Source organism: Stenella coeruleoalba (genome assembly GCF_951394435.1).
Source record: "Stenella coeruleoalba genome assembly, chromosome: 6".
Taxonomy (NCBI): domain Eukaryota; kingdom Metazoa; phylum Chordata; class Mammalia; order Artiodactyla; family Delphinidae; genus Stenella; species Stenella coeruleoalba.
The window spans coordinates 104,416,185-104,434,513 of NC_137151.1; the positions used below are offsets into that span (position 1 = coordinate 104,416,185).

The following is an 18,329-nucleotide window of genomic DNA, read 5'->3' on the forward strand; positions in this document are numbered from 1 at the left end:
CCAAATTCTTAATAAAGTATTTTGTCTTCTGTCACTGACAGCATGTAAGTTGCTTTTCTATTACACAAAAACAATGTTTCGTATATCAATGAATGACCCTTTATCAAAAACAGTAGCCAAAACTGTCTATTCCTGCAAGTTCAAAACACCCTTCCAAATTTTCTCAATTCTTCTCTGGACAGTCTAAAACAAAATGCTTTCACTTTGTCAGAGAAATGGATGTAAATGAGTTCCACAAATTTTCAATTACATTTCACTTCCAATGCTTTGGACACGAAACTTTCACACGTTTAAAAAAAAAAAAAAGCAACTAACACTGCAATTCTACCACTGATGGATTAGCTTTGTGCCAAGGTAATAGAAAATAATTTCTTTTCCTTTTTTTTTTACTTCGAAGAGTCCTTTGGAAATAACGTGTTTCCATACTTTTTTACCCAGCAACAAAAACAAAACTAAAACCTGGCAAGACAAAAGAATAACCAGAAAAGCCTAACATTTCTTACCTGATACAGGTAAGCACCAGCTCCCAAATGCCACCTTGGGATAGTTCAGACTAGTAAGCAGGCTCATGTTTTACGATACCAAAATGAACAGGGATAAATCTGTGTTGTTCTTTCTTTAACAAAATCTATAGCAGCAGCTACACCACAATGTGAGAGGACCCTACAGACCTAACAAATTCAAGTCTATCGCTAGAGAAATAGGAAAAAAAAAAATCATAAAATGAAGACTTACTGCTTGTCATGTGACTTGGTGAGGCATGCTGTCCATTGGGTGTGCTTGAGGTGAGGTCAATTGCCATACTGGAGTGTTCCCTTTCAGGTGAAAGCTCATTGTCACCTGTTTTCACAAAATAAAATCTTTTGGTCTCTGTTCATTGTCATCTAAAATCTAATTACCAACTTTGTAATCATATATGCAGGGGTATGCATATATGATTTTAATGAAATACATTTTTCCCTTAAAAAGAAACTATAAGGAAATGTTATTTAGAAATACATAATAAATGAACGAAATGACGAAAAGCAACAACCAGCCCACGATTAAAAAATTACAAAATTTCATTATCACATTCATCTAAACTGTAAAATAATGGAGACTGGAATAGTTGATTTCTAAAGTATCTTCTAGTTGAAAAAACTGTTTTCTTTTAACATCTAATTTAATCCTTAAGCACACAGTATTTTTAATGAGCATTTCCAAAATGCTGGCTATCAGAGAGTTAGATGTTTGAAAGGAGAGTTTGCTAAAAAAAAATGTCAACTTGAGTGAGCTAATTCTCTTTCACATTATGTGTCTGAAAAATAGGTTACAGAGTACTAAGTATTTAGTACATGCCATATTAGTAGACATATATGTAACCCGACCTATTCTAGACTTAAAGTAAATGAAAAAACAATAAAGTAGTAAATTGTTGATCTGCTAAGCTACTATTCTTAATATAGCAGGTATATATCTATAGTTCCTTCTTATTTCACTTCAGTGCTATTTTCTCAAACTCATTTACAAGGTGAAATTGTGAACAGATAGGAGGTAAGAGTTTACAGTTCTTGACAAAAACTTCCAATTCAGAAATTACGATACAGGTAGCAAACATAATTTTATTACCAATAACAGATTAATGAAAATGAATACTTACACGTTATATAGCCATCAATAGCCTCTGTTTCCATAGTCAAAGTGCAGTGCTGCAATACAAAAGATTATACCCTTAACACAATGATTCCTTTCAGTATCTGCCATTAAATGCTTAACTTATTTGAAGCTCCAAGCAGTTAGCCCATGTTGCTGCTGCTGCAACCTGTGCCCAAGAAACATACTACAGTGTACTGTATGTGCTCATTTGCAAGTCACTGAACTCTTTCTGCAAATGATCTGATTCCTGCTGGAGATAGGATAGGAAAGATAAGTGTGCTATGAGATGGGCTGCAGCAAGAAATGAATGACTCTTTTAATCAGAATTTACTCGGTTTAGAGAAAAAAATAGGAAGGGGGTACACCTCCAAAGTGCCAGCTTTAACTGGGATTGAAGTATTTTACCATTCACTACTTCCTACAATCAAGCTGCAGTTTGAGGACTTCCCGAGTATACAGATAGCTCTATTCACAATTGTTGCAAGTTGGTTCATCATGTTCTAATAGGGAGGGGGGAGGACAAACAAACAGAAGAAATACAAAACAAAACAAAAAAACTTCGTGCCCAAGTATGTCTCGAAGGTTTCTGCAGCAGTTACCCAACTGCCAGGCTTGTATTGACATTTTAGCCAACCCCAAGTTCTGTGTAAGCACCTGTTCAATGTAACCTTAATTTCCTGCCAGACCATGGTTGGATACCATGCCGAGCCTACTTAATACACTCCAATTTTGAAAAATTCATACACTTTTTGAAGAGGGTAAGGGGATCACTTTTTCAAAGTTTGGGGAATTATTTTCGTGCACCAATGACACAAAACAGGAACTTAATTCTCAGAAACAAAAGTAAATTGTATGAGATGACACCCCCTAGCTTTGATTTCACATAACGAAAAGATCGATAAGCTAACTGTATACTTTGAAGAAAAAAGTTTAAAGAATTGACATGTCCTGAGAAGATTTTTACTTATTTTTTTTTCCTTTGGCCCTAGTCCTTTTTGCCTTTAGTTTCAAAACTCTCACTGCACCAGCAGCTAAATTATTCACAATGAGCCATTTCTGTATTGATCGCCAAGTATATTTAGCCCTGGCTCCTGGAATTTCTCCATTACTTACTGGAAAACAGGCAGCTTCACTTCTTGTCTCCAAAACCACTTCCCTTCTCCCTCCCCTCCCCTTCTTCACCACCACCCTCCCTACCCCCCCCCCCAAAAAAAACTTTTCTTTCTTCCTTTATGGAATAATCAGATCAAATTCCCAACTCAGTCACTACATAACACTTAAATTTCAACCTGCTGTACTGTTATCAAATTCTTTCAAATTATGATTACATAAGGCTTTAAAGAAAGGCATCCGTAAAGTTTAAAGGGGAGCAATTTCTTCGGATATTTTACAAATGAGTTTATCTCTTTAAAAATGTACACATTTAACACACACATATTAAGAAAGAAACGTCAGGGAGAAGCGAAAGAAGTCTGCCCCATCAATGAAATGGTTATTAACCCTCAGAGAAGGAAAGAAAGAAAAGGAGAAAGAGAAACGAAATGTACATACAAAAGAAATTGTCCTTTGATTAAAAAAGATTCATCACCATTTCCAGCTCTGTCGGGAGATCTCAGCTTCTTCTAACCCCTCAAAGAGGAGGTGACAATGTCGGGCTGAAGATAAACGGAGAGAGAAAGAAAGAAGTTTTTTGTGTTTCCCCCTTCTCTTTCCCTCCCTTGCCCCTTCCAAGCCAAGCCCCCTGCAGAGTTCAAGGCAAGGAGGAAGGAAAAGCACTTTACAGGTGGGTCATTCCGAGCCCAAATCCAGCAAACAGATCGGCTGATAAACAAAACCAAGAAATGAGAGAGAAGGAACACCCCCCTTCTCCTCCTCCTTCTACCCCTCCCCCTCGTCCCTTTGGGATGGTCTAGTAGGAAAAGTCACTCAGGAATGGCACCACGTACTTTCAGGAAAGAGGAAAAAAAAAAACAGAGAGAGAGAGGTCAGTCAGTGCTACAGCAATGCGATTAACAAGAAGAGAAAAAACTTGATCCACCGGTTCCTTAAGAATCGACCAAAAGCTAAGACAAGAAAACTGAAAGAAAAGGCGGGGGGTGGGGGGGGGGTGGAGGGGTGTTGAGAGGGGAGGGACAGTCAGGGAGAACCCAGCAAAGAACCTAGGCCAACTTCACAGGACTGCTTTTCGCCCTTGGCAAAAAAAAAAATGATAATAATAATAAATTAAATCTTAATTCCATCTCTTTTGCCCATACCAGAACATGTCAAAGTGATTTAACGGCTGCCTTTTTACATGTCATACCAGGTTGTTGTTGTTTAATTCCAACAGGATCTGGATATTACCTTCTATCTGGACAGCTGTAATTTATTCCAGGCTACCCAACCTTTCTTGGAATTCAAGTTAAAACAAAGCAAAACAAGTCCAAATCCATGACAGCTATAGAGATGAGAACTGATTAATCGATTAACATCCCAGGAACAGATTACAAGGAGGGGACGATAAATTAAGGCAGAAGACATCATCTTCAACCCGATTCCCTGAGCGTCCTTTACAGAAATCATTACCCTAATCATAACCACAATCCATCCCTCCCAGAGAAAAATATCTATAGTATTATTATTATTACTGGTTAATAGCAACAAGTCATTTGATCACATAACAGTGCAAAACGAGATACTATATAATTACACTTAACTTTGAAAACACTCCCCCCCTTTGCAAATCAGATACACATATTTATATATAACCTATGAATCAGAAGACAAAACAAGAGCTGTTCTTCACCACGCAAAAGGCAAGCGGAGATTTACCTCAGCAGTGCATGCAGTAAAATAATCCCATCACCCTTTTGTTTGTGTTTACTGTTAGTGTGTCCTCTCTCTTTCTTTCTTTCCTGTGCCTAACGTGTGTTTGTGCACTGCAGTTGGTGGTGGAAACTAAGGCAGTGGATCTGTAGCTAAGGGTAATCCTGTTTTTACTTCCTCCATCTTCAGCGAGGAGCAGGGTTAGCCCGGGACAGCTGGTCAAACCCCGAGAAACCGATCCGCCGGAGCCCGAGCACATCTCCCCCGCCGGCCGGGCTCGCGCAGACGCCCGCGGGCGGAGGGCCGGCTGGCGGCGGCGGCGGATGGCGGGCGGCGGGGCCCGGGGCGCGGGCGGGAGGACGTGCGTGCGCGCGCGCGCGTGTGCGGGCCCTGGGCTCCTGTGCGTGTGTGCGTGTGTGTGTATGTGTGTGCGCGCGGGCTGGCGAGGGCGCGTGTGCGCGTGTCTGCGCGCTGCGCCGCTCGGCGCGCTCGGCAATCGATTACAGGACAAGTGCTGCCCCGGCGGCTCCGCGACGCGCGCCCTCCCTGGCGCCCACCCGCGCCGCCCCTGACCCGGTGCCCCCAGACGGCGGACCCCGCCCCCAAAGGGGGGGGTACCAGGTAACCCGCTTCCGAGAGTGCTTCGGCAGCCCCCATCCAGTCCCCAAGTGTCGTAGTAAATCTCACGTTTTCTGTCGGCTCGGAAGGAAGAATTGCAACGGCGAGGGGAGGTTCATTTCGGCCTCGAGAAGTTTTCTTTCAAACTGGGATTTGTGGTGAGGCCGGACGAAGGGAGCGGGACCGCGATCCAGGCGCGCGACGCGGAGCTTTGGGATCGGCGTCCTGGCCCGAGTCTGGGTGTGCGCGTGGACCCACCCACTCAGCTTCGCAATAAACTGTGCTTTGCGATTTCAGAAAACGGCCCCCGATAGACCAGGACACGAATAAGCAGAGAGGGGTCCTGGGGAATGGATTGAGAAGGAAAGTCAGGTCTGAAATGAAGCTCAACTATTACTATTTTGAAAGTGCTTTACAGTGCAAGTTTAAAATTAGAGTGTCTACTTGTTTTATCTACACCGGGCACGTGGCACATCCACCAAAGTCGAACGGGGGAGAGTCCAAAAAATTATTAGGAGTAAAGTGTTGTCCATCAATATCATCAGTTAGTTATAGCACAGCTTTTGTATTTGGGAAGAACTTATGTGGATCGTCATGAGAAAAACAAATGCACGTTCCTTCTACAAACAGTCGCATTTAGCATCTTTCTTGACCGCATTTGCAAAAAGAGGGAATAGAGACTTCTATAATTAAAGGGAAAAGGAAAATGAAAGGAGCTGAAAATACTGCACTGTGTAGTCTGGGTGGCTTAAGTTTGAAAACACATGAAATTATCAGGACTGCCAAACAGCATTTCTGAGAAACCATATCACAGATTGTGAAGAAAATCAATGCTGAAAGAGTAGGAGCAGTCACTGTACTCCTTTCAAGAATCCCAGAAATAGTTGCTGAGGTTTTTTTTCTGCTGAGGAAAGGGAAATGATACGTTGACAATAAAATCATCACCTATATCTTAAGCATCACTCTGTATATCTGGGAAATTTTGGATAATGTCTTTAGATTTCGGGACTGGGAAGGAATTTATTCACGCTAATAGACACTAAATCATGAACATCATGTGACTTGTGTAATCCTGTAAATTTTTTAATGAATTACTTTTTAAAGGTTTACTTCCTATGTTGGATTTATTAAACAACAGTTGTACCAATAGGTTTGTTTTTTAAATTATGGAAAATGATAGTTGGTGCCGTGCTGCAAACAAGATTAACCAACTTTCATTGGAGAGCAAATCATTTGGGCTCAGGCTAGCAACAATTTTATGACGATTTTAAGAACACCTGTGAGTTACACGTTAGTAAAGCAGGGGTTGTTTTTTAACCTGTCAATTATCCAAATAAAAGTAATTTTCCTAAAGTCATATTTGGGAAAAACCAAACATAGAACTCCACAAATCATTCTAATCATCCCAATAGATAGCAAAGATTTTAATCTTAAATTACTATAGAAAATTGGAATGTTCATAATATATAATTTCCCAATATACAAAGGGTAACATAACTTCTCTAAATTGCCACAAATCCCCCCTAAAAAGTAAGCCAAAGTGTTTAAGTATCTGCAAAGTTATGGAGGCTCTTAGAAAAGATGAATTAAAACATATGCAAATTTAAGATGAAGTATCTGGATAGTTTAAGCAATTTAATTCTTTAGTAGAAGTGGATCCATTGTGAAGTCTTAAGGAATCATCAAGTTCCCGAAAGCTAGCACAGCTGATAGTCTTTGCCCCTAGCTGATTAGAGCTTAATTTAGCTCCCTTGAAAGCCTATCCTTTTCATGAGTTACTTTCATTGGCTCCCTAATCACCAAAGGTACACTCTCTCCCTCTAGTGGCTAAGTGTTCAGACACTTGACATTTGGTGGCCCTGTCTCCCCCAAAATGGGGGACTTGGGCAGGGAGCAATGGTGCCCAGATTTTAGAATGGCGAAGATCTCATGACTACTTGTGAGAATTAGACCATTTGGGGAAACTTTTCCCTCTTCTTAACATCCTATGTTCCTTTCTAATTTGCAGATCATGGTATATCCAATTTACCCCAAAGAAGTCAAGATTATGTTTACATACAAAGACTGGGGGTTCTGTTTCATCCTCTATGGTCAAATAATCCTGGCTCTGAAACTCACAATTGGGGAAGGAACCTTTGTATAAACTGTAGAAATTCACTTTGCTAACAGTTTTTCTCAACAGTATTTTTATAGTGGTCAGAGCATATCTGTACTTCCAGCCTTTGCCATAACTGTCCACACTTTTATAGTTATACTATGCATAAAAAAATATATCCCCAGCAAGTGCAGTAGCATATCCTTTGGCTACTATATGCAGTTGGAGAGTTAAATTTTCACTTTGGGGGCTGGGTGAGGAGGCAGGGAGAAAACGTACCCCACCCCCACCATTTGTCATATCACTGGTTCTTCCTCCCCCTTTCTGTCCCATCCTACAGAAACCATTCCTTCCCAGCACCAACCCCTACCTTAGCACTTGCACATTTCCTTCATTATGCAGTGTGTAAATATGTTATTCATTTGTTGAGTTTTTAAAAGAAAATCTGTCTCCCTCACTAGAATGTCATCTTTTTTAAGGACAGAGATTATGTCTGCTAACTGTTGTTTTCTCAGAACTGGCACAGTATTTGGCAGGAGTTGGTACTCAGTAAACATTTTACTGAATGGAGGAATATGGAGCAAGTCCCATACTCACCTAGCTTCCATGTGTCAAAACTATTTTCCAGGGCCAAAAAGTATAGGACATCCAAGATACACTCTAATTCCGTAAAGAATTTGGTCAAATCTTGGCTCATAAGTCATGTTACAAATAACCTTAACAGGTCAACTCTGTCTTATGATCCACGTGAAGAACATGAATGCCTTGGTAGATAATATAAAGTTTTATAAGTATGAATAGTAAAAGTGGGTAAAATAATTTTGAGTAAAATACACTTATGTGACCCCTCTGTTTCATAAACAGATTATTTCATGTTAATACCTGATAGTTCATGAACCAGACTATCAAAGAATGCAACAGATTTAATTCTATAACTACTAAGTGCAATTAGCAAAAGAACATTTTTAAAAGGCAGTGTAGCTGAAAGATATAAGGTATTAGTCTTGTTTTCTTTGGATACTTTATCTGTTTTAGATTTAAAAGCCCTAGTACCCTTTAAAAGAATTTGAATAAAAGTTCCTTTTTTTTATTCAAGCAATTAATTTTATGTTTTTAAGTTTGGGTTTTGTTTTTAGCAGAGGGTAGGAAGGGACAGTTTGTAACATTGTAGTACTTTCCTAATATCAAAGAAGAAATTTTTGGAAACTGATTATGTACTTATTATTTAGATGGCTTTATTGTGCTAGATATAGACCATAATTAACCAGAGTAGGTGCCCTAAAATAACGTGAATCCCTGAAAAAGTTAAGTTTACCAAGCACACATAGGCACAGTGTTTTAAAACTGATTACTTGTTTTATTTTTGTCAGGTGGTGGTGTTCTCTTTGAAGTGGTGTTCTCTTTTTAAGCAGGATATGGAACAATGGTCTCACTTTCTCCTGGCGACCTAGATTGGCACTATGAAGAAGCAAGGAAGTCATAAATGGAACCATAGTTTCAAAAAAAGCATTCTAAGATACCCCATCCATTTCATAAGTAAGGTGTATTAATACCTCCTAACTATGCCTCCGTGACTACATTGATAGTCTGGGGTCTGTCCAGCTGGCATTCGAGTCCCACGTGGTAGGGGTCTTCTCATTCCATCCACCTTGAACAATAGTTTCTTTTAACAGTTCTTAAGAGTGTCACTTTGCAATTATATAAGGCTCTTGTGCAAATACCCACGTCCCTAGAAAAGGTAACATTATGACTTAAATTCACACTTTGAAAGAATAATATCACATTTCTTCTAGAAAGCACATTTTGATATAGAGCAGATGATAAGCTATCTCTATCCCAAATGAGAATTATAAGTTGTGGGAGTTAGACTGAAGGGGTGAGGACTGGAGAGATTTCTGGGAAAAAAATGAAAGCACATATTTTTAAAGATGTCATTGAAATCTTTCATAGTTGCTTTAAAATGCAGATGTGTTCAGCATTTGAGGAAATGAGTGCTATTAGTGCAAAAATGAAGGAACTTTGAGTTGGGTCAAGTGCAGATAGATGATGCTCGAAAAACAACTCTAAAAGGCATGGGGAAGAAGATTCTTCTAGGAAATCCTGAAATCATCAAACACAAAAAGTATAATGAGGTTATTGGAAAGTGTTAGTACAAGAAAAAAAAAGATGTTTCAAATTTTTGAAGACACAGCTCACAAATGGAGGATAACAGTAAAAGGAGAACACGTTAACTGGTGAGCATTAGTTTAGGTACAGAATAATAAACACTCTCTGGGAGTAGAAGGAAAATCAAAAGTGATCATTTGACTTTGGAACTGGGAGGTGAACATAGGGCCAACTAGCTTCAAGATCTATAACACCGATGGTTGGATTCTGCTGGAGATGTCCATAGTCTAAAGCAGAGTGATGGCAGGTTGCATCTCAAGAGAAGTATTTGGTAGTCAAACCAGTGCCAACAGGCATGTGATCCTGATTTTTTTTTAGCCTGTGAAAAGCTCATGGAATTACATGCCCAGTGTTTGTGAGAAGCCTCAACTCTTTGTAAACCAAAATTCTTTCACAGTCCAGCAAAGTCTAATCACATATTTAAACAATCCTATATAAACTGAAGAAAATAGAACTCATTAACAACAGAAAGCGAAGGAAAGAATCCAGGGATTCAACTTTCCTCTTTTTTATAGCCAGATGGTGGCAACGTAGGGAATTAAAAGCCATACAGGGATAGAAATGGGGAGCCCTTTCCTGCTTGATGACTCTGAAAGAGGGCATGAGGTGTGGAAGGAGGGAAATGAATCAAAGAAAGGTCATTTACAGGTAGTCAAGTCAAAGGTCAACTCTCCTAATTTTCATGACTTGTGATTTAAAGAAAGGTTAGCTTAAAATAGAGGTTAGTTTGGCGTTCTGAGCTGTCCCAAGATATGATATATGAAGATGAGAATAACACCAACAGTATCTCTCCCCCAGCAGCTATGTTCAAGCTTCATAAAGGTACTGAAAACTTGACATCATGGAGAAGTACTGGACACCAAGGGAAGTCCCACTTAGTAGACTAAGGATATCATCAAAAGTCCTATAAACCATATTCCAGAAACTGCTTCATTGGAAGACTGTGTCTTTCAAGTGTACTCTTTTTGAGAAGCAAATCCTCATGCATAATCTACAGCACTTTAATTTTTTTATTATGTTTTTATTTATATTCTACCTTGTTCTAGACTGGTTTAAGTTACCTTATAAGGATATGTATTTACATTTATATAATTATTATATATAGTATTAAATTACATTTACATATATGGTATTAAATTAAATTTAGAGGTGCAAGAAGAAAGCAAAACATAAATGAAAACATGAAATGAGAATAGTACTAAAACTACATATCATGATTCCCACCTAAACATTTCTTTAAGTCAGGCCACAAAATTTGTAGCTTTCTAGCAGCCAACCCAAAACCAAAACAAAACAAAACAAAGCAAACAAGTAAACCCTACTCAGGTACATTCTCCACGGCACCCATAAGATAAAAACTGAGCAGTTATTCAATAGCAATACAATTCTTTTAGGTTCTAATGAAAAGAATGCTGTGTAATGTAATGCGGCACTTTAGATTGATGATACAACTAACTTCAACAAAGTTGAGATATCGGTGGGATTAGGAAAGCCGTATGTACTGTTATTATCATCACTATACGCATTTATTTTATGTCAGGCATCATAACCCGCACAGTCATTTTTAAAGAGAGGTAATATTAGCCCCATCTTTCACATGAAGAAATTGAAGGTTGGAGACATTATTATCTAGTCCAGAATCCCACAATGTCAGAGCTGGATTTAAAGATGTGTTTTAAGTTGTAGAAACCCTATGGTAATTACCACTAAACTATACTGTCTCCTTAATAACCAAATATGTTTATCAATCATACAAGCCTGTTGCTGTAGTTAAATCCAGCCCTTTTAGTGACATACCGTCTGATATTGAAACACTTGAAAGGAAAACCGAATGTCCACAGTGTTCTCAGGAGGTTATTCAAATGTGGTATCAGCGTAGGAGTCTACCAAATCCAGTGCCTATTTGTGTGTGAAACTCGACCTGTTGGACATCTAATACTTTAACATCAGATATTCATCTGTACCTACCTTGAGCCCTTCTGAACAAGCGAATGACAAGAGAACCACTGAAGGTGAATTAAAAGATAACTGCCCTCTAAAGAATTAAGTAAAGAGATATAGACAAGAACTTTAAATTCTGGATCACCAAGCGTATTTGCACATTTTGTTTCAAAGGGGATCATTTCTGATATATTGCTCTAAGAAACATAAGCGTCAAACTCCTCCCTTTCGTAGACTTTTGTACTTCACCTATATGTGCAAAGAATGAATGACTGACTTTCTGTTGTGAACATTGTGATTTTCAATAGTTATGGTATTCTTAAATGACATTTTGTATTTCAAGAAACAGGTTTTATTTTAGCAGAGAGCAGCTCTCAGTTTATAGTAAAGGTCAGTTTGGACATTTTGCTAGGACTCATTAAGTGAAGCCTGTGAGATTAGAATTTTTGTCTCAGTTTTAATTTACAAATACAGTGATTATTGGAGTAGACGAATAAAACTATATTAATTAGTTTTTTCCATCCCAGTTTGCTAATAGGTGTAGAAGTTGCATATTTGTTCTCTCAATAGCAGGGTTTTTTTTTTTTTTTCCAAAAAAAAAGAAAGAATACTTTTATTGGCGGAAATTTGCTTTAGGGCATTTTGAATAACCTGCTCTGATCCAGAAGAGCTTCCCCAAACATTATGGAATAGCCAACAAATGAGATGAACAAGGGGTCTGGTATATTCATAATATATGCTTAAAAATAATTTAACATTTCCTAATATTTATTTTAGAGAATGAATGCTTAACAGAAAACTAGTTAAATATTTAAACAGGAATCATCTTTCTTCACAATGTAATATGAATTAGAGAGGGGTACCCTACTCTCAAGTCTTTGGGAATATTGCCTTCAGAGATCATTCCTGATGTGGAGGTGAACACTGCAGGCTCTGAGACCTGGTACCATTAGGCAGATTAGCATACACAGAACCCTTGATCAATTCCAAACCCAACATTAGCAACTTTGTAATATTTTCACTCTCCATGTCGTTTTTTGTGTGGGGAAGGAATAGACTTGGCAATTATGTTTTTGTTTACAAATAAATGATGTTTTTGGGATTTGTATAGCCATGTCTTATGAGTTTAGACATTTTCAGTTATTCTTTCTAAGAACAATAGTGCACCTATGAATTTGAATTTCTGCAATCCCACATGGCTAAAGGCCAGACCCTGAAGAGTGAAGCTCCCTAAGGTCTTGTTATTGTGCACATGACCCTTATCCTCTAACCAGACTTCTCTCCTGACCCTTCAGAACATTATGGACTCACCTTTTTGCCTGCTTTAGGACCTCAGTGGATATTTAGCCTCAAACAGGCGAACTTGCTTATGGAGATTCACGAGGGACAGCAGCATTTTTGAGATAAGCTGTCTAAATGAAACCATTCAGAGATCTGAGAGGGAAACCAGGAGACCTAAGAAAGAGAGAATGAAATTAACCACAACAAATGCTGCCTGTAGTGATGACAATGAAAAACAGATGAGCACTGAGAGAATAAGAAGTGAGGGAGGAGAGGCTGCGAGTATGGAGCAAAAATGTCCATGAGTTTGGCTATAAAAGGAAAGGCAGAGGCTAGTAGCTGGAGGAGAATGCGGAGATGAGGGAAGTTTTGTTTTGTTTTGTTTTATTTTGTTCTTTATGTAAGACTTAGGCATTCCTCAATGCTGATGAGAAACTGTCAATAGCAATTTAGAGACTGAAGATAGAAGCAAACTGGAGAAGTGAGGTCCCTGAGGGGATAGGAAAAAGTATCTAGAGCACAAGTGAAATAATTAGCTCCAGAGAGGAAAGAGATAACCCCTTGTACTTAAGAGAAGCAAGAAAGGATGGATGCAGGTGCAAGTAAGTTGGTTAGTTGACATGATGGGAAGTTGGGGAGGGTTTGAAGAAGATATCAATGCTATTTACTGAGAGTGAAAGAAAAAGTGACTGGATTCAAAGTTTAAAAAGAGTGAATAAGCTTGAAATAGTTGCTATGAAGGATATGGGAGAGGCTAACTAAAAAAGTATGGAAAATTGATGGGCAGAATAGAGGAACCAGTTGAGGCTGGTGACCACAAATAAGCCAGCAATATGCTCCATGCTGTAACTATAGCTGGGCTCACAGCCCAGGTATAATATGGAAACAAAATGAACCACAGACATATCCAGTGTAGAAATTTCACCAAGTAGGGAGCTGGAAGACACTGGATCAAAGAAGTTGAATTTAATTAAAAGAAATAGATTGAAGCAATGAATGACTGAGTAAGCTATACAGAGAAGGATACTAATAGATTGGGTACTGACCAATAGGGCAAAGTAGAGTGATACAAGGACCTAGGATTCCAGTGGGGTTGAATAACTTGTATAAGAGGGAATACTGAGTGAGACATATATAAGTACAGAAGACTGTGAAGAGAAATTTGATATCTCTGATGGAGAACAAGATACCAGGATCCAGACTGGAGGTTGAGAAGTCCTGGCCTTTAGGGGTTGGATTATCAGAAAAGTGATAGGATAATCAGGAGATTATCTTGGGTTTTGGGAGAATAGAGCAAGATTCTGAACTAGGTGCTGAAGTCTTTGAAGACTGAGTCACTGAGAGGCGGCTGATGAATAACAACAAGAAGGAAAGGCAGTGAAGTGGTAGCAGGAAAGAAGGAGCATCAGAGGAAATGCAGTTTCATACAGAAGTGTAAATATTCTTTAAAAATGGCTTTGGATTGTATGCAGGATGCTGACCCCATTTTCTAATCCTGACCTAGGTAGATAATAGGAAAATGAGTGGCCTTCACTTGAGAGGACTATGGTTAGGGTGACCATATCATCTGGTTTGCCAATAACAACCCTAATTTACACCTGTGATCCTGACACAATTATTAATAGTGCCATCTTTTACTCTTTTAAAAGTGGCCTGGTTTCTATGTTAAGTAGCATGTTCACCCTGCCTTAAAGAGGAGTAGTGGCCCCAAGGAAAAGCTCCTTCATTTAGGAAATAAATTATTTTTAAATAAGTGAGAAAATATAGTATGGATTTGCTTATGTGTTTGTTTTTTGTTTTGTTTTGCTTGAGAGAAGAGTTCCAAGGGCCATAATAAGAACAGTTTGGGAGGGGATGGGGCAGTGGGATATTGAATCAGAGGACAGGAGATACCAAGTAGTATTTGAACTGAGAATACAAAAGAGGAGTTGATCATGGGAGCTCTCATCTCCATTTAAATTTTCTCATCAACTTTCTGACTCCTTTAATCAGGAGTCACATGAACAATCAGGCCTTCAGAAGTTAAATATGCCTGTTATTATTTATATCTTTACTTTGTGGCCAGAGATTGTAGCATTTATTGTATTACAGATGAAAGATTGGAGTAACAGGCCTTTACAAACATTTAACATTGTGCAAGTTTCCTACAGATTATTGCCATAAGATGGCTCTTAATTGGGATGATAGCTCCTGACAATTGCTTCCCCTTGCACTTACATTTTGAGCATTCTTTCCTCTGAACTTTGACAGATTCAGCTTTCTCTCTGCCAACTGAACTCCATTACTTCCTTCAAAATCAGGGTAAGAAAACAAGGCAGCTCAAGGTCTCTGGAACATATGAAGCCTGGTTTATTCATCAAAGTCACTAGGTTTTGCCAAGCATTATACACTGAGAGCTGATGGTGAAAGAATTAGAGAACTTAAGTCAGATGACAATACCAAAAAGCAAATAGAAATTAACAACCTTGCTAAAAGCAAAATATTCTGGTGTCTCTAGGCTAAAATGCACCTTCAAAGACCAATGTAAGGTGTAACCAAAATAGAATTGAAGATTCTTTTTTTAAAACAAAGGAAATGGTCCCGCTTTCACTAAACACAGAAATCCCCATAACAGCATCTTCATAGGAGACCTTTAAGTCAATGAGGTCGTTTGCATTTAAGTCTACAAGTAATATATGGTAATACAACTGATGCATAAAGATTGTCAATGTAGCTTATGGAAATATAGATAAAGCTATTTCCCTGAGCTGTAGACATTCTTCAATGGTCATGATAAATAAATACGTAAGTTAAAATGAGTGGTTTTTTTTCACTTTCTAAAAATATTCATTCCAATTTACAAATAGACTCTCCATAGGAATCCTTAAAGTAGAAAGCTTACAGCATTGATTTAAAATATGAATCATTTATTTAAAAGTCTATGCACAGTTTTTCAGAATTACCTCATGTTAAGAAATCAGTCTCACTGTCTAAAACTGTGACTCACAAACTTTTTTCTGTTTCTAAGCAATCCACACGTTTAATATATTCCTATTTAGTTACGTCTTTTCATTGTGTAAGAAAACTCTAAGCTGTACCCACCCCACCCCCTTAGCTTCCCACTCCATTCTAGAGGAATATCAGAGTATTGGAAGTGTTGTAGCAGGTTGAAAAATATTTCCTATAACAGTGTCTTTCAGATGTCAGGTTGTAACCTATTAGTGGGCCGTATATTTAGAGTGTTATAATTTTTAAAAAATGAAATAGAGTGGAATAGAGTAACCAAAGCTGCTTCTAGTGCTACTGAAAGAATGAATGCTTTGAAAAGGCCAAAATTAACTAAATCTGTGTGCTTTTCTCATTAAATACTAAAAGCAGTTAAAGTGACTGGTTTCAGGTGACATTTCAGTTTAGTTTAGCCACACCTTATCTTAAAAGATTCGTAGTAGCCACCGCTGGTCTTCTATAGTTTTTTGTTTTATCAATTGGAAGGCAGTTCTGTTCAAGACTGATTTCTGGCTACTGTTAGAAGTAGATTATTGATTGATCCCCCAATACTTCCTAAAAGAATTTGAACTCAAAGTAAATCCAGAGAACAATAAGATGAAAACCTATATATAACATAAAAGAAATCAAAGGGGAAAGAAAAAGTATCAAGATATGCTGGTTCCAAAATGTTGCAATTGAACACAAAGCTTACTTCTGAATTCATGGTAATCAGGCAAAAGAGGAAACACACTATAGGTTACATAGCCCTAATTATCTAGGAAGCTGTGAGATTATCAGCCCAAACACACAGAATTTCCCAGCTCAGAGCCCCAAAATGAATTTGACCCAGCTGATGCCGACAAAAGTGCCATTGGTGGTACAATGATCAAGAAGGCCTAGGGTCAAATCCCAACTCTGTCACTTATTTTGTTACTTAACAGTTGGACATGTTTCTTTATCTCTATTTCCTCATCTGTTAAAAGTGGATAGTAATAATATAACTTAACTCTTATTTTGTTTTGTTTTTTTTAAATAAGGATTAAATGAGGTAATATTTGTAAATGATCAAATCAAGGCTGAGACTGGTTCTGCTACCGGTAAGGGTTATATTGTGTTTCTTTACTTAATTAAGCAAGCAAATATTCTGAATGGCAGTTTTGCAAAGGACATTCTTAAATCAGTGTGATTGCAGTTAGTGCAGTTAATTATTGTAGCGATACGAAAGCCGACCATTGCTTTATACCTTATGTTTCTATTGATTTCCTTCCCAATATTTTTATCTTTCAATTTTTTTTAAGAAAATCAGAAAAATAAACATATTCTACGCCACATGGGTCAGAATACCCATATCTCATGCTTCTTCTTCAAAACGTCATCCTCCTAATAAAATATGTCTGGTTCAGATTTTTTTGTGCAGACCTCAGTCAACTGAAAATTAGAGCATCTGTGTCATTGCGTAGAAAAACCTCACCTAGCAACAAGCAGCTAAACTCACCCATACTCATGTGAGGGATGACAAATTTACAATTTGCAAATTATCTCTTGCAAAGACTAAAAACTGTCCAGTTTTTGTTCGTTTTCCCTTTTTGGGGGGTCTTTCAAATGAAAAATTTCGACTTAAGCATTTTTAATGAAATCAAAGTTACAAAAAACTCTATAGACAAAAAATTTTGTATATGAAAAGACAATGAATTCAATCGCACCTTATTCATAAGCCACTTTAGTTATACTGAATCATTAAATCAAGTTTTTTATTTGTGCCCCTGATCTATGTTACCATAGATAATACATTACATACATTAAAAATACATGCTTTGTAATTTCACTTAGGTTAACTTACTTAGCATCTACACTCCACTATTGACATCAATAATGTTATCATTTAACTCATAATAAAATATATTTTTTCATGCATGAGTATCCTATCTCCCTTACTATATTAGAGCAATTTTAGAGAAAGACTGGGTCATTTTTTTCTAACATCCTTACTTCTTAATACCGTGATTTACACAGTTTGCTACTATCTTTGTTAAAAAAAATTATCATAGAGATGGAATCCTTCATCAATAAAGTAGTATAAAATACTCCAATGCTTCCCAGTCATTTGTTCATTAAAAAGCACTTTTAATGCAGCTTCCTTTTTCTTTTTCTATTTTCAAATATCTATGCCTTTTTAAAAATTTAGGCCTTTGAACTTTGGCTAAATCAACCAAGCTATTATTGCCTTTTGCAGTTATTACATAAACATCTCTTTGGTTTCTCCTAAATCTTTGCAGAGTTTATAAAAAGCCTCTTAAGTGTTTTTAGTCCTCTTTTTTAGAAGTTATATGATCATATTATTTCAGTTCTCACTAGTGCTCTTTTTTAGGGGTTATATTATCACAGTATTTCAGTTAACACTGTACACCTCAAACATTGGTGTTGATTTAGAGTACTGTATTCATATTATATACTTTTTAAAAAGTGAACTTATGGCTTAAAATAGTGCATGACTTCACTATGACCACAGAACTAAAACTAGGATTAAAGTCTAGCTTTCAGAAACACCTGTTACTTATTCTCAATTTCTTTTAACTCAGGCTAGAGAACATGGTGAACTTTCAATTTTTAATCTTTAATTTTTATTTATTTTTCTTTTATGTAGTTCTAGTATTTTTATCTCTCAATAAAACTGACACATTTAATTTTCATTTTAATGAAAATAAAAAGTTACTTTGGACATTAAACTGAAAGTAAAATTTACTGTATATGCTACTACTTAATAGTAATGCAGATTTGTAGCTCAGTGTATCTTAGTCTTATCTTTTATGTTTTCATTTAA

At 37.4% G+C, this 18,329-nt stretch overlaps 1 protein-coding gene across 12 annotated transcripts in view; it reads right to left on the reverse strand.

The window, feature by feature from the left end:
- Positions 1–5,717, reverse strand: part of IKZF2 (IKAROS family zinc finger 2) — a 175,910-nt gene extending 170,193 nt beyond the window's left edge. For 4 of the 12 annotated variants that reach the window (XM_079923903.1, XM_079923901.1, XM_079923902.1 and 1 more), the window contains exons 1-3: positions 3,224–3,667; positions 1,640–1,688; positions 736–840 (exon numbers count right to left, since the gene is read on the reverse strand). In XM_079923903.1, coding sequence (XP_079780029.1) covers positions 736–840; positions 1,640–1,688; positions 3,224–3,226 — 157 coding nt within the window. In that variant the 5' untranslated portion in view covers positions 3,227–3,667. Of the gene's footprint in view, positions 1–735; positions 841–1,639; positions 1,689–2,040; positions 2,053–3,186; positions 3,681–4,446; positions 4,626–5,127 lie in introns of those variants that run through there. The other 8 variants (XM_079923904.1, XM_079923908.1, XM_079923905.1 and 5 more) reach the window with 8 other exon arrangements.
- Between the last annotated feature and the right edge of the window lie 12,612 nt (positions 5,718–18,329).